Raw genomic sequence first — 13,992 nt, 5'->3', positions numbered from 1 at the left:
GAGGGGTGTCACACCCACATCACAGAGCGTTAAGGTGAGACAGTCATGAAAATACAGTGGTTCTTCACCTTTTAGAAGTTAGGCAGTGCCAGGCTCCCCTGGTGGCGCAGTGGTTAAGAATCCGCCTGCCAATGCAGGGGACATGGGTCGAGCCCCGGTGCGGGAAGATCCCACATGCCACGGAGCAACTAAGCCCGTGTGCCACAACTATTGAGCCCGCACTCTAGAGCCCGTGAGCCACAACTACTGAGCCTGCACTCTAGAGCCCGTGAGCCACAACTACTGAGCCCGCATGCCGCAACTACTGGCAACGACTGAAGCCTGCGCGCCTAGAGCCCGTGCTCTGCAAATGAGAAGCCACCACAATGAGAAGCCCATGCGCCGCAATGAAGAGCAGCCCCTGCTCGCCACAACTAGAGAAAGACTGCACACAGCAACGAAGAGCCAAAGCAGCCAAAAAATAAATTAATTAATTAACCGAAAAAAAAAAAAAAAGTTAGGCAGTGCTCTGAGTCCTAGATGACAGGCACGGACCTTTCGTCCAAAAAAGTAACCAAACATTTTTGTTTGGTTTATAATCTCAAGAATCAGAGGGATAAATTGGGAGACTGGGATTGACATATACACACTACTATATATAAAATAAAATAGATAAGTAATAAGAACCTACTGTGTAGCACAGGGAACTCTATTCAATACTCTGTAATGACCTATATGGAAAAGAATCTAAAAAAGAGTGGATATGTGGATATGTATAACTGATTCACTTTGCTGTACAGCAGAAACTAACACAACATTGTAAATCAACTCTACTCCAATAAAAATTAATTTTAAAAAAATCTCAAGAATCTCTTTTAAACCCCAGGGAGGAACATCTGCACCAACGATGCAGGGGGTGGCAGGTAACAAACAGACTCGGACCTATCTGAGCGTCAGCTGAAGCCCCTTCTGCTCCCCCGGCTGCCTCGTGGGTAGTTCTGCCCCCTCCGGGTGCTTCTAAAGAAAAGAATGGGGTCTGCGAACAGGGCGGTAGAAACAGCAGAGGGTGAGCCCCTGGCCCAGCAATGTGGCTTCTGGTGGCTACACCCTGCATTCTCAACTCTGGACGTTGTTTCGCAGTGGGAGAGATGATGACTATCGTTAATATTCCCTCTGTCCCGAGGCCACCAGCCGCATCACCTTGCCTTGACCAGTGGAATGTGGCAGAAGGGACACCATGCCAGCTCCGGGCCTCGCCTGGAAGAGGCTTCTGCTTTCACCACGTGATAAGTCTGACTACCCGAGACCACCTGCTGTGAGGAGGCCCAAGTCAGCCACACGAAGAGACAGGATGGCTGTGTGGAGGGACCCCTGAGGCACCGGACACGTGACCCGTCTGCCTGGACCTCCCAGCCCAGCCGGGCCCACCAGCCCCCTGACTGCAGCTGAGTGAGTGACTCACGCTGACACCAAATGGAGCAGAAGAACTGCCAAGCCAGTTTCCTGACCTGCAGAGTAATGGAAAATGATACAGCTTTGTTGCTTTAAGCCACCAGGATCTGGAGCAGTAAATAACGGGCCCATTTACACAACTCCTCAGCAGGTATGTCCTCCCCTCCTGCTTTGCTGAACCCTACCCACCCCTCAGTATGAGCTCCAGTAACGCCAACGCCTCCTTCCAGAAGCTTCTCTCATCACTCCACCTCACCCTTCACTCCACCAGCCTCTGAACTCTCAACCTCCTCATCCTTGGAGGCTCCCTCCTCCGAGAAGCCCTCCCTGACTTCCACAGTGGCCATGTGCCTGTGCCCGTGACCATCTCTGTCTGCCTGTTTCCCCTCAGAATGTCACTGTCACACACACTGTCACACATCCACATACTGCACAGACATAGCTCATTACTCCCACAAAGTACGGGTTCAGTAAGATCAATGAACTAAAAGGATAAACCCTGACACCACTCACTGGGCCCTAACACACCACCTCATTCATCCTCTCTGCAGTCCAGTGCATGTCGTTTAGCCCCGTGACTGAAAACGCCTGGAGGGTGAGGGTCGTGCTACTCACCTCTGCACCCCTCACAGAGCCCTGCGCATAGTAGGTGCTCAATAAATGTACTGTTGACTCTTTTTTTTTTTTTTTTTTTGGCTGTGTTGGGTCTTCGTTGCTGCGCCCTGGCTTTCTCTAGTTGTGGTGAGCAGGGGCTACTCCTCGTTGCAGTGCACGGGCTTCTCATTGCGGTGGCTTCTCTTGTTGCGGAGCACGGGCTCTAGGTGCGCGGGCTGCAGTAACTGTGGCTCTCAGGCTCTAGAGCACAGGCTCAGTAGTTGTGGCGCAGCATTTGGGATCTTCCCGGACTGGGGCTTGAACCCGTGTCCCCTGCACTGGCAGGCGGATTCTTAACCACTGCACCACCAGGGAAGCCCCTGTACTGCTGACTCTTAACCGGTCCATGTGACCTGAACTCCAGATTCACCCACAGACCTCTCATGCTCCGGTTCTCCTAGAAGGATGGATAGACTCTGCCTGTCTGTCTCTTTTCAATCAATGAAATTCTCGGAAATCCATGCTTTCTACACTCACAACAATGAGTTCATTCCAAAAGGATCATCTTTTGGAAGACACATTCTCTTTAAAGGCACTCACCCCCGACCCCTCCTTTCACAGCCAAGCGTGAAGGAGTTAACACAGCTCCCCACGCTGCCTGGGAGCTGCAAATCAACTGGAAATATCTGGTTCAATCTGTTGTTATAAAGCACAGTCCAGACAGAACTGTCACCGTGAGGGACAACCATTCTATGAATACACACATCGTCCTGTGACCTTTACCCAACATTCCAGAGATAGGGGAGCTGTGTGGGCCTGGGGGGAGGGGAGGGGGAGGGTTATAAATATCAGGACTGCCTGGGTAATGCCTTATCTACAAACTCCTTATCTCTGGGAAGGTTCAAAGCACTTCCCACCCACCACCTGGGACCCTCCCACCTCCTGCGGACCAGGCCCTGGCTCTCCCCGGCCAGGCCAGGGCTCCTCTGCTTCTCCCACTCCAGCCTCCCCTTCTCAGGCTGTAAGTCTCAGATGGGACCTGATCCTAAAATTCTACAAGCTCACACCAGGCCAGGAACTTGCATCAACAGGTAAGAGCCTTTGTCACCTGGAGCTGAGCAAGGTGGAAAGGTGATAAAGGCCAACAAAGAAGACAGGACCGGTCAGGAAGTGGGGTCCTCTCGGGCACATGGCTGGCCGTCCCCAAGTCCTCATGGGCCCAGTAAGTGTGCGTTCATCTCTGGGAGACATAGGGGAGATGTGTGCAGGCCTGGAGGACAGCGCCTGGGGTCCTCACCCCACCTCCACCACTTCCCAGCTGTGCGACCTCGGAACACATCCCTGAGGGGACTAGGCCAGTGCTGATTCACATAAAAAGCGCTCATCCCTCCCGCGTGCATTAGAAAAGGCTGGCTCAGTACTGAGGCTACTGAATCCAGGTACAAGGGATGCTCTGTCCTTCAGGGATGATGTGCTGAACCCCCAAATAACAGAAATTAACTTGAATATATCACTCAATACTATTAAGGGACCATTCATTCATTCAATTCATTCATTCATTCAACAAACGTTTGTCGAGTGTGTCATGTGCAGCCAGCGTTGCCCTAAGCGCAATTTATGAGCGCCCTTGTTCTGGACACTATGGGGCTTTAAACAGTTACTGCCCCTAAAGTGCTTTTGTCCACGGTCCTGTCTCTGTCTTTGGAAAGGAATACAATGCATTCTACCTGCCATCATGTAGGCCCTAGATTTTACGGAACAAGAGGATGCTCAAAGCGGATGCTCTGTCATGATAATGACAGAGATGATAATGACACCAGCAAACAAAAGGGATGCTCACACAGAGGTGAATGGGGACACACACAGGAGACTCCCTGAGTAGAAAACAAGACAACATATCCACTGCCCCAAGCTGTTATGCCACAGCTCTGACCCCGACTCTAAGCTCACAGACACGACAGTACAGATCAACCTTCTACCACCTACCTGCGGGGAAGGACCAGTTTTCCTTTTGTATTTTCAATTTGTTGTCGGCTGATCATTTGCAAAATGCACAGATCGTGTACTTGAATGCTACGGTGATGTCAAATTATGTTAGAAGTTTCTAAATACTTTCTCTCACTGTTGGTATTCGCCTTAATTTTACCCAGCACCCAACGATTCACAAACTGGCCCCCATCTATGAAGCACACTTCGGTTAGCAGTGATGTAGTTAATTCCACAAACCATCCAAAACCTAGCATAATACGTGTCGCAAACAATTACAAGAAATGGAATTCTAAAGGTCCACTTACTTGCCGATGGTTGAAATCTGATCAGGTCTTGCAAGTCCGTAGAAATCTGGAAAACATGGCTATAGAACTGCTGGACTGAATTCTTCAGGCCAGAGATGTCTCTGGAATGTGCCCGGAGAGTCCCGTTCATCTGCCTGACACAACTCCAGAGGCTGCTGACATGCTTGTTGAGCCCTTCCTTGATTTTCTGAAGACTTCCTGAGATGGAGTCCAGTTTGCTGCAGGTTTTCTCCATACGAGACACCCTGTCCTCCACCACGGAGACCCCCCTCTGGACCCCGTGTGTCTTCTCCTTACAAGCGTCCAGCTCGGCGAGGACCTGGCCCTGCAGCCGCTGCCACCTCTCCTCCAGCTGGTCGCAGCAATGCACGGAGGCGGCCGGGGGAGACGGGAGGGGTTCAGCCCCCTTAGAAGACCCACGCCCTGCAGCCTTTTCACCTTCTCTACCACTGCTCAGCTCATTATGAAGATGACTCACGTGGTCTTCTGTGTGGTTTAGTTGAGAATAAAGAAAACTAAAATTCTGTTGAAGTCTCTGGATGCTACGCTCGGTTTCTTGAAACTTCCTACGCATTGTGTCATTTAGAGATTTCAAAAGGCTCAAACTGTCACCTGCTGAAGGGTCATCTCCATTTCGCAAAGTATCTTCTCTCCCACGAGGCTCTCCCTGGAAGTTCTGTAGGCACATATCCTCCACCACTTGCACTTTGTCCTTCAGGTGGTTTAACTCCACCATGACCTGTTCGTTCCCAGCCCCTGACCCATCAGGCGGGGCTGACGCTGGGGGAGCAAGTTCTGCCTCCGAGCCGTTGGCCATCGCCAGGAGAGCGCTCCCCAGCCGCTCCTCCAGAGACTGTATTTTCTGATCAAGAAGGTGCTTCAAGTCATCTACCTCCCCACTGATGGTCCCCCGGAGGGTTTCTTCAATGTAAAAGCAGTGTTCCTCTGCGTTCTTCTCTGTCACGTTGATCCTTGCATCCAGTTCGTTCCATCTGGCATCGAAGTCCACATCTGGCTCTGGAACTACGAGGTGGTCAAACTCATTGTCTAGTCGTCCGTTCAGCATTCTAGTCGCTTCAGCAACTCTTTCAATTTTCTGGTCTAACGTCTTGACCTGTTGCCCAAAGTCACCATTCTTGGCACCGTCACAGCAATTTGCCCTGGCTGGAGGGTCTTGGACCCGGGCTCGAAGGTCACTGATTTCTTTTCTCAGGTTGGTTTCCTTCTCTCCTATAAGCTCCATCACTCCCAGGTAGCTGCTCCCATAGTCATCACAGTGCTGCTGGAGACCAATGAGCTTATACTCACACGAGTTCTTCAGATCAGCCAGCTTCCTGTCCATTCCCTCCATGAGCTCCTCTCTCAGGGCATCAATCTGACTATCGACATACGCTTGGTAGAGCTCATTGGTCGTCATGGTGACCGTAGGGCCCTGGGCCGCCTCCTGGAGCTGTCTGAGCTGCCCTTCATAGCCCTTCACCTTCCCATCCAGCTCTTCCAGCTTGCTACTCTTGGTCTTCAGAGCATCCTTGACTTCAGCCAATTCAGACTTGATGTCCTTCATGCCAGATTCCTTATTGTCGAGGACACCAGGAAGCTGGACCGTTTCTGGTTCTCCACCAACGGCACCGTCAGGCACTGGCTGGGGGTGCAGGTTACTGAGCCACGATGCCAGCATTTTGCTGGCATCATCCTGAACGGAGTGTCTGAGGTTTTCATTCACTCCAGCAAAGGAAGACTGGAGATCAAGAACCGTCCTTGTGAGTCGGAGAACCTTCTCCTCAAGCACCTGGATTTTCTTTTCCTGAAGTTCTAGGGGCCCCTGTTTTGGATCTACGGTCCGACTTAGTTCTGCTGCAGGAGTCGGTGACAAAGTCTTCCCAGGCTCTGAGACTCGGCTTGGTTCATCGTCTGTTACAAAGAAAGAGTTGGACATGACTTAACATTTTCTACCTTTACCCAGTTTCTGCAAAGACAATAAACAGGGTATTCATGGGATTCACTTACAGCTCCCTTCTCACTGCAGGGAATTATTGTGCTAGAGTAGAAAAGACTGTGGGCTTTAAATAAAATAGACCTCCAGGGGCACTCTGGCTCTGCTGTTTACAGTCTGCCCTCGAGCAGGTTAACTCACTTCTGTGAACTATAATCCCCTCATCTATGAAGCAGAGGTACTATCGTCCCTCTTGGGTTGTTAAGAGGATGTTTACATGGCACATAATAGATACTCAATGGCCTCTTTCACCCTGGAGGGAAAATTCTTTATTTGCGTTATCATATGAACACACATCATTCCCACGTTAGTAACTGCACCCACACCCCGGTGGTTGACTGCATTCTGTAAAACCACAAGAACCCACTTGAGATCCACCCATTAGCAGTTGGGTGGTATGATATCACACGAGCAACAAGTTATCCTCCAAGCAACCCCTAAATGTTTGCTTACTTTTAATAGCATCCCTGTGCTAAAAGACTCTCATAGACATTGTTCGGCGCTGTCATGTAGCTGGGGAAACTAACAGCAAACGAGAGATAAAGCAACAGAGTCTACTGGCATCTCCCAACAACAGAGCTACATGGCCCTAAGCAGTGAGAGTCACTAAGTCAAAGAATACAAACATTGAATTTTTTTTTGGCCAAGCCTCGCGTTTGCTGGATCCTAGTTCCGGGACCAGGGATCCAACCCGTGCCCCGTGCAGTGGAAGCACAGAGTCCTAACCACTGGACCGCCAGGGAATTCCCCAAACATTCAATTTTTTGATAATCCTACTTTAAGAAATGTACCCTGCAAGGAAACAGTCCAAAAGAAAAAAATTATTATAAAATAATTGTGATGAGTCATAAAATGAAAATAAACTAACGTACAGAGAGAGAGATAAATTAAACAAAAAGCAGGTTATCAGAATCTGAGGCACTAGGCTTCCCTGGTGGTGCAGTGGTTAAGAATCTGCCTGCCAATGCAGGGAACACAGGATTGAGCCCTGGTCCGGGAAGGTCCCACGTGCCGCGGAGCAACTAAGCCCGTGTACCACAACTACTGAGCCTGTGCTCCAGAGCCTGCGAGCCACAACTGCTGAGCCCGTGTGCCACAACTACTGAAGCGCACGTGCCTAGAGCCCATGCTCTGGAACAAGAGAAGCCACCGCAATGAGAAGCCCGCACATCGCAACAAAGAGTAGCCCCCGCTCACCACAACTAGAGAAAGCCCGCATGCAGCCACGAAGACCCAACGCAGCCAAAAATAAATAAATAAATTTATTTTTTTTAAATCTGAGGCACTAGGAGAATAAGCAGCAAACCACGCCCTTGAACACAGAATACAAGGAATACTAGAATACCATCGACAAGCCTACAGATGATACTGAGACCTATCGTGTAAAGTGGAAAAAGTCACACACGACATAGATTACAATGAAATAAAATGTATTAATGTAAACTGACAAACACTGGAAGTAAATTTAGAATGTTGTCGATATTTGAGCTTAATGCTCATTGTTTTTTCCTCCTCTAAACTTTTGCAGATGATCATATCAACAGTTATTATTCATTAAAATCAACATAGTGTTAAAACCAAGACTGAAATTCAGATGTCTAAATTCCCAAGGAGAAAACTAGAAAGAACACCTTGTTTTCCATACTGAAAAATGTATTCTATCTCAGGACACCAGAAATAAAATTCATTGAATCACGTGCAAACGAAATGCTGTTCTGAGCAAAGGAAATTTTTTTCTAAGGGCCGGAGAAGCGGGGTAGGATCAGGATGTAAGCAGGGGTTTTTTTCATACACTGCTGGTGACTATAAGAATTGTTACCACTTTTTGGAAGGATAATTTGGCAAGTGTATCAAAATACTCAGAATCCTTTTGACTCTGCAATTACACTTCTAGAAATTTCTTCTAGTAAATAAGAAGGATGAATCCAAAAATTTAACAGGAAAAAATACTTATTCAAATACTATCTATAATAATGAAAAATTGCAAACAGTCTAAGTGACCAACGGTACAGGATTATGTCCAAACAATCACACTCCATGAAGCCATGAGATGATATTGTAGCGTATTTAATGACATGGATGTTTTTTCAGGAAGTTAAAAAATAAGTTCCAAAAACAGTATGTTCGTTATAATGATAGTGGATTGAGGATAGGCACTTCCTTTCATTCTCTTCTGAAATCTCACTAAAATGGCAAAAAACAAAACAAGCAAAACAAACCCCAACCAAGTCACATATAAAAAATTGGAAATCAGAATGGTTTTGGACATTTTCACAGTGCATTGGAAACTAGAAGAAAAAAAGAATTTAATTGAAGTACAGTTGATTTACAATGTCGTGTTAGTTTCAGGTGTACGGCAAAGTGATTCAGATATATATATATATATATATATTCTTTTTCAGGTTCTTTTCCCACATAGGTTATTATAAAATATTGAGTATAGTTCCATGTGCTATACAGTAGGTCCTTGTTGTTTATCTATTTTATATATAGTAGTGTGTATGTATTAATCCCAAGTTCCCAATTTATCCCTCCCCCGCAGTTTTCCTCTTTGGTAACCGTAAGTTTGTTTTCTATGTCTGTGTCTCTTTCTGTTTTTCAAATAAGTTCATTTGTATCATTTTTTTAGATTCCACATATAAGTGGTATCATATGATATTTGTCTCTGACTTACTTCATTTAGTATGATAATCCATAGATCTATCCATGTTGCTGCAAATGGCATTATTTCATTCTTTTTATGGCTGAGTAATATTCCATTGTATATATACACACCACATCTTCTTTATCTATTCACCTGTCAATGGACACTTAGGTTGCTTCCACATCCTGGCTATTGTAAATAGTGCTGCAATGCACATTGGGGTGCATGTATCTTTTCAAATTATAGTTTTATCTGGATATGTGCCCAAAAGTGTGATCGCTGGATCATATGGTAGCTCTATTTTTAGTTTTTTAAGGAACCTCCATATTGTTCTCCATAGTGGCCGCACCAATTTACATTCCCACCAACAGTGTAGGAGCGTTACTTTTTGGAAACCAGAAGAAAATTGAGTGATGCTTTCAAAATTCTAAAGGAAAATTATTTCCAACCTAGAATTCTGAAGCTGGAGTAAAAATATTTTCAGAATATCAAAAGTTTACCTCCCATGCAATCCTCTCATGAAACTACTAGAAGATGTGCTCTACCAAAACAAGGGAATAAACTGAGAAAAAGCAAGCAGGGGGTACAGGAAGCAGGGAATGGATGGGAGAGAAGTCAGTTAAGGTCACAGGGTGGCAGCTGTGAACAAGGACAAGCAGATGACCAGTCCAGGTGGGGCAGGTGAGAAGGCTCTAGGAGAGATTTCTTCAAGGAGATGAAACCGATGTGTCTGAACATAACGAGGGAACATGTAGATAACCAGCGGAGAGTCTGGGTTGAAATAGGGATAAAAATATAGAAAACCAAGCAAAGGAAAACATACTTATTAACTCTAGAGAAATCCAAAAACAGTGTAGGAAAGGCAGCATATTCATAGTACACTACAGAGCTCCGCTGTAAACATTATGTAACTACTACAATGTAACCAATAAATACTGAACAGATAAAAACACAGTATAACTGAATGGAAAGGATGGCAGTATAGGAGCCCCATGTTAGATGAAAGGGACTTAAATCCTCACCTTCCATAATGAGAAGTCAGGGGGTGTGGAGGTAAATTCCAAAAGACCATCTAAAGAGTTTAAAGTAGTGCTCACTTCAGCAGCACATTTACTAAAATTGGAACAATACAAAGAAGATTAGCATGGTCCCTGCACAAGGATGACAGGTAAGTTTGTGAAGCATTACATATTTTTAAGCAACCTAAGTGTCCATCGATAGATGAGTGGATAAAGAAGATGTGGTATAGATACACAACGGGATATTGCTCAGCCATAAAAAAGAATGAAACAATGCCATTTGCAACAATATGGGTGGATCTGAAGGGCTTTATGCTTAGAGAAATAAAAGTCAGACAGAGAAAGACAAATACTCTGTGTTATCATTTATATGTGGAATCTAAAAAATAAAACAAATAGATGTATATAACAAAACAGAAACAAACTCACAGATACAGAGAACAAACTGGTAGTTACCAGTGGGGAGGAGGAAGGGGGGAGGGGCAAGACAGAGGTAGAGGATTAAGAGGTACAAACTATGTAAAAAATAAATAAGAAACAAGGACAACACAGGGAAATATAGCCATTATTTTGCAATAACTTTAAATGAAGTATAATCTATAAAAATACTGAATCACTATGTTGTACACCTGTAATTAATATAGTATTGTAACTCTATACTTCAATTTTTTTTAATTTTTAAAGAGTTTAAAGTAATTACCCCTGAGAAGGGAAAGTGGGAGAGAAAGTGCTTTTCCTAATAGTCCTTATAAAGCTACTGAACTCATTAAACTACATGTATGTTTAAACTTTTATAAAATAAAAAGTAAAACTAAACAAAACAGAAATAAACTGTCCACTATGATCCAACACGCCCCCTCACTACTTGTCTAGTGTCTGCCTTTCATGAGGTCAGGGACTGTGTCTGCCTTGATTTTCTCTTTTCCTAAGAACCTAGTATAGAGCCTGCAGATATAGAATAAATAGTTGTGGGATCAATGAATGAATTTTTCTTTAACAAAATGTATGCGCAGAAGTGGAAAAGAGAATCGTGTTCTATAGTAAAACGTTAACAGTAGTTGTCATTTGGTGGTGAGATTATGGGTACTTAAATATTTTTCCTATAAACATTCTGTAATAGATATGCATTACTTTTATAATAAAAATTATTATTATTATTATTATTATTTTTTGCGGTACGCGGGCCTCTCACTGCCGTGGCCTCTCCCGTTGCGGAGCACAGGCTCTGGACGCGCAGGCTCAGCGGCCATGGCTCATGTGCCCAGCCGCTCCGCGGCATGTGGGATCTTCCCGGACCAGGGCACGAACCTGTGACCCCTGCATCGGCAGGCGGCCTCTCAACCACTGCGCCACCAGGGAAGCCCATAAAAATTATTTTAAAGTCTGTTTTATGGACAATATTGGGAAACACCACTAGTTTCAAAACCGAAAACACAGGACTTCCCTGGTGGCACAGTGGTCAAGAATCCACCTGCCAATGCTGGGGACACAGGCTCAAGCCCTGGTCCGGGAAGATCCCACATGCCGCGGAGCAACTAAGCCCGTGCACCACAGCTACTGAGCCTGCACTCTAGAGCCCGTGAGCCACAACTACTGAGCCTGCAGGCCGCAACTACTGAAGCCCATGCGCATACAGCCCATGCTCCGCAACAAGAGAAGCCACCACAGTGAGAAGCCTGCGCCCCGTGACGAAGAGTAGCCCCTGCTCGCCACAACTAGAGAAAGCCCACGCACAGCAACGAAGACCCAATGCAGACAAAAAAAAAAAAAAAAAACCAAAACAAACTGAAAACACCTCATGGGAAAATATAATCATGTAAAGATGACTTAAACATTTAACTCATAAGAAAATCTAGGTTTTTCTCACTGAACTTTAAAAAAGAAGAAAAGATAAAGTGATGTAGAATAAAATGTCAAAATATTTTTATCCATAAAAGTCAGTTTCTTAATGTTACACTTAAAAGCCAAGGTGAAAATTATCATTGCTTTCTAAGCTATTCATTGAGTTTGTGCTACTTCACTTAAAAAAAAAATCAAAAGCAAATTTAAGAACAGCCTCATTGGACACTTCTAACTTGGGGCTTAGCTTTGCAAATATCTCACCCCAAACAGAATAAGAATTATTCTATTTACCTTTTTTTCTTTTTGAAAAAGAAACAATTTTAGTTTCTTCAAATTCAGGTTTATGGGAGCTTGTACATGAAAAGTAAAGTAAAAACAACCCAAGCATCATCACCTCGTTACATTTGACTTTCTTCTGTCTGTGCCTCAGGCCACACAAGGCTGAGACCAGCAGCATCTCCCACTCTAAGGCCTTGGCTTTCACAGCCAGTTGGCCCTAACAAAGCAATTTACTTTTTTTTTTTGCAGTATGCGGGCCTCTCACTGTTGTGGCCTTTCCCATTGCAGAGCACAGGCTCCGGACGCGCAGGCTCAGCAGCCATGGCTCACGGGCCCAGCCGCTCCGCGGCATGTGGGATCTTCCCGGACCGGGGCACGAACCCGTTTCCCCTACATCGGCAGGCGGACTCTCAACCACTGCGCCACCAGGGAAGCCCGCAATTTACTTTTTAAAAGTCTGTCTTCCGATCGCTACTGCTTCTGCAAATAAATTTGTGTGCCATGTGTCTACTGCAGGCATATATGTGTGTTTTGGGAAGAACCTGGAAATCTCCACACTGTAACTCATAAATCCTGTAGTTTGAAGGAGCAGTGGCGGCCTGCAAAGCAGAGCACAAGTCAGAAGTTACCTGTGGCTTTCTTCACGCTGTTTCTCGGCCGAGCGGGTGTGGGGCGCGGAGTCTTTATGAGGTCTCTGGGACCTTCTTGGCAGTCTCCTCCCCGGAAGCCAGGGCAGCACCTCCATTCCAACTGTGTCACCGTCTTGTACCTGGTGACGTATCTGGGTCTGACATTCACACGATAACTGCCGAAGAAAAAAGGTGGCATCTCTCTTTACTGGCTGCTGTTGCAAACACCCCCGGCCCCCCTGGCTGAGCCCGAATGAAGACGCTCCAGGTCACTGCTCTCTCCAGGCTGACCCAGCGGGGAACACTGGTCTCCTCTAGTCCAGCCCTGCCCCCCTCCTTCCTCCAGCTCCTGCATCCACCTGCCCCCAGGTCCCCTCCCACTAAAGGCTGGAGAAACAGACAACTCAGAACAACTTGGCTCGTGAATCTCATTGGATGTGGACATCGTTCACAAACTGGGCTTTTTTTTCGCCGACAAACTTATACAATTCGCTGCTTTGTGGAGGTTTTTCCAAGGTAAGTCAGGGCCATTTGGTTTGTGTTTTAGAGAAACACCCCGGGTGCCCTCGCCCCCCATGGCCCCCTGTGTATTCATCTCGGCACCCTCTCTCCCAACACCAACAAAGGGAGCAGCGAGCCCCTGGAGACGTATCTCACGCTATTTGTGTTCAGATCTTTTTAAAAAGATGCCCCGGTCCACACGGCTAATGACAGAAATAAGGAAGCAGAATTGGAACCATTCAAAAATCCCGTTTACGGTGCACTTGTACATCACATAGAGACCCTGGCAACAAGCTGGAAAGTCCTTTAGACCCAGGGCTGGACCTCAGCCCAGAACAGACAGCGCTCAGAGGGACCAACCAGGAGCTCACCCCGCAGCGGCCCTCCCTGCTCACAGCACAGAGGCAAGCCGGCTCCTGGGTCACCCCGGCTTCTCTTTCTGACTGGGAACGACAGCTCTCTTGAACCTCGTCACTTCCTCTTCATTTCCAACACCCTAGCATGAGCAGCTAGCCCCCTTTTGGGACCGATTCCCAGAAAGAAATGGGCTTCGCATCACGTCCTCAGGGTTGCTGTGTGCTGCTCGGGGGGGCATCCGGGGGCCTGGTGCCAGCCTAGTGACTCCATCAGTCCCCGGCCTTGTGGCAGGTAGAGTTCAAAGCTACATTCCTGAGAAAATTACAAATGGCTAAATGTAATGGACTTCTGGCATCCTCCCTGAGGGTCCAAACCATGACACCCCAAACCTCGCATGCCAGGAACCACC

General features: G+C 46.5%; 1 protein-coding gene and 1 non-coding gene across 2 annotated transcripts in view; one reads left to right on the top strand and one right to left on the bottom strand.

Annotated features, from left to right (window-relative positions):
* EMILIN2 (elastin microfibril interfacer 2) overlaps window positions 1-13,992 on the bottom strand; it is a 50,041-nt gene that overhangs the window by 13,647 nt on the left and 22,402 nt on the right. Inside the window, exons 3-4 of the mRNA XM_065890437.1 lie at window positions 12,726-12,901; window positions 4,320-6,230 (exon numbers count right to left, since the gene is read on the bottom strand). Of these exons, the coding sequence (XP_065746509.1) occupies window positions 4,320-6,230; window positions 12,726-12,901 (2,087 nt within the window). The remainder of the gene's footprint in view (window positions 1-4,319; window positions 6,231-12,725; window positions 12,902-13,992) is intronic.
* LOC136133339 (U6 spliceosomal RNA) lies at window positions 10,046-10,152 on the top strand. Its single transcript, XR_010656490.1, has one exon. It is a non-coding gene; the product is annotated as a U6 spliceosomal RNA (small nuclear RNA).

This window comes from Phocoena phocoena, chromosome 13 (genome assembly GCF_963924675.1).
Source record: "Phocoena phocoena chromosome 13, mPhoPho1.1, whole genome shotgun sequence".
Classification (NCBI taxonomy): Eukaryota; Metazoa; Chordata; class Mammalia; order Artiodactyla; family Phocoenidae; genus Phocoena; species Phocoena phocoena.
This window is presented reverse-complemented; position numbering and strand designations above follow the sequence as displayed.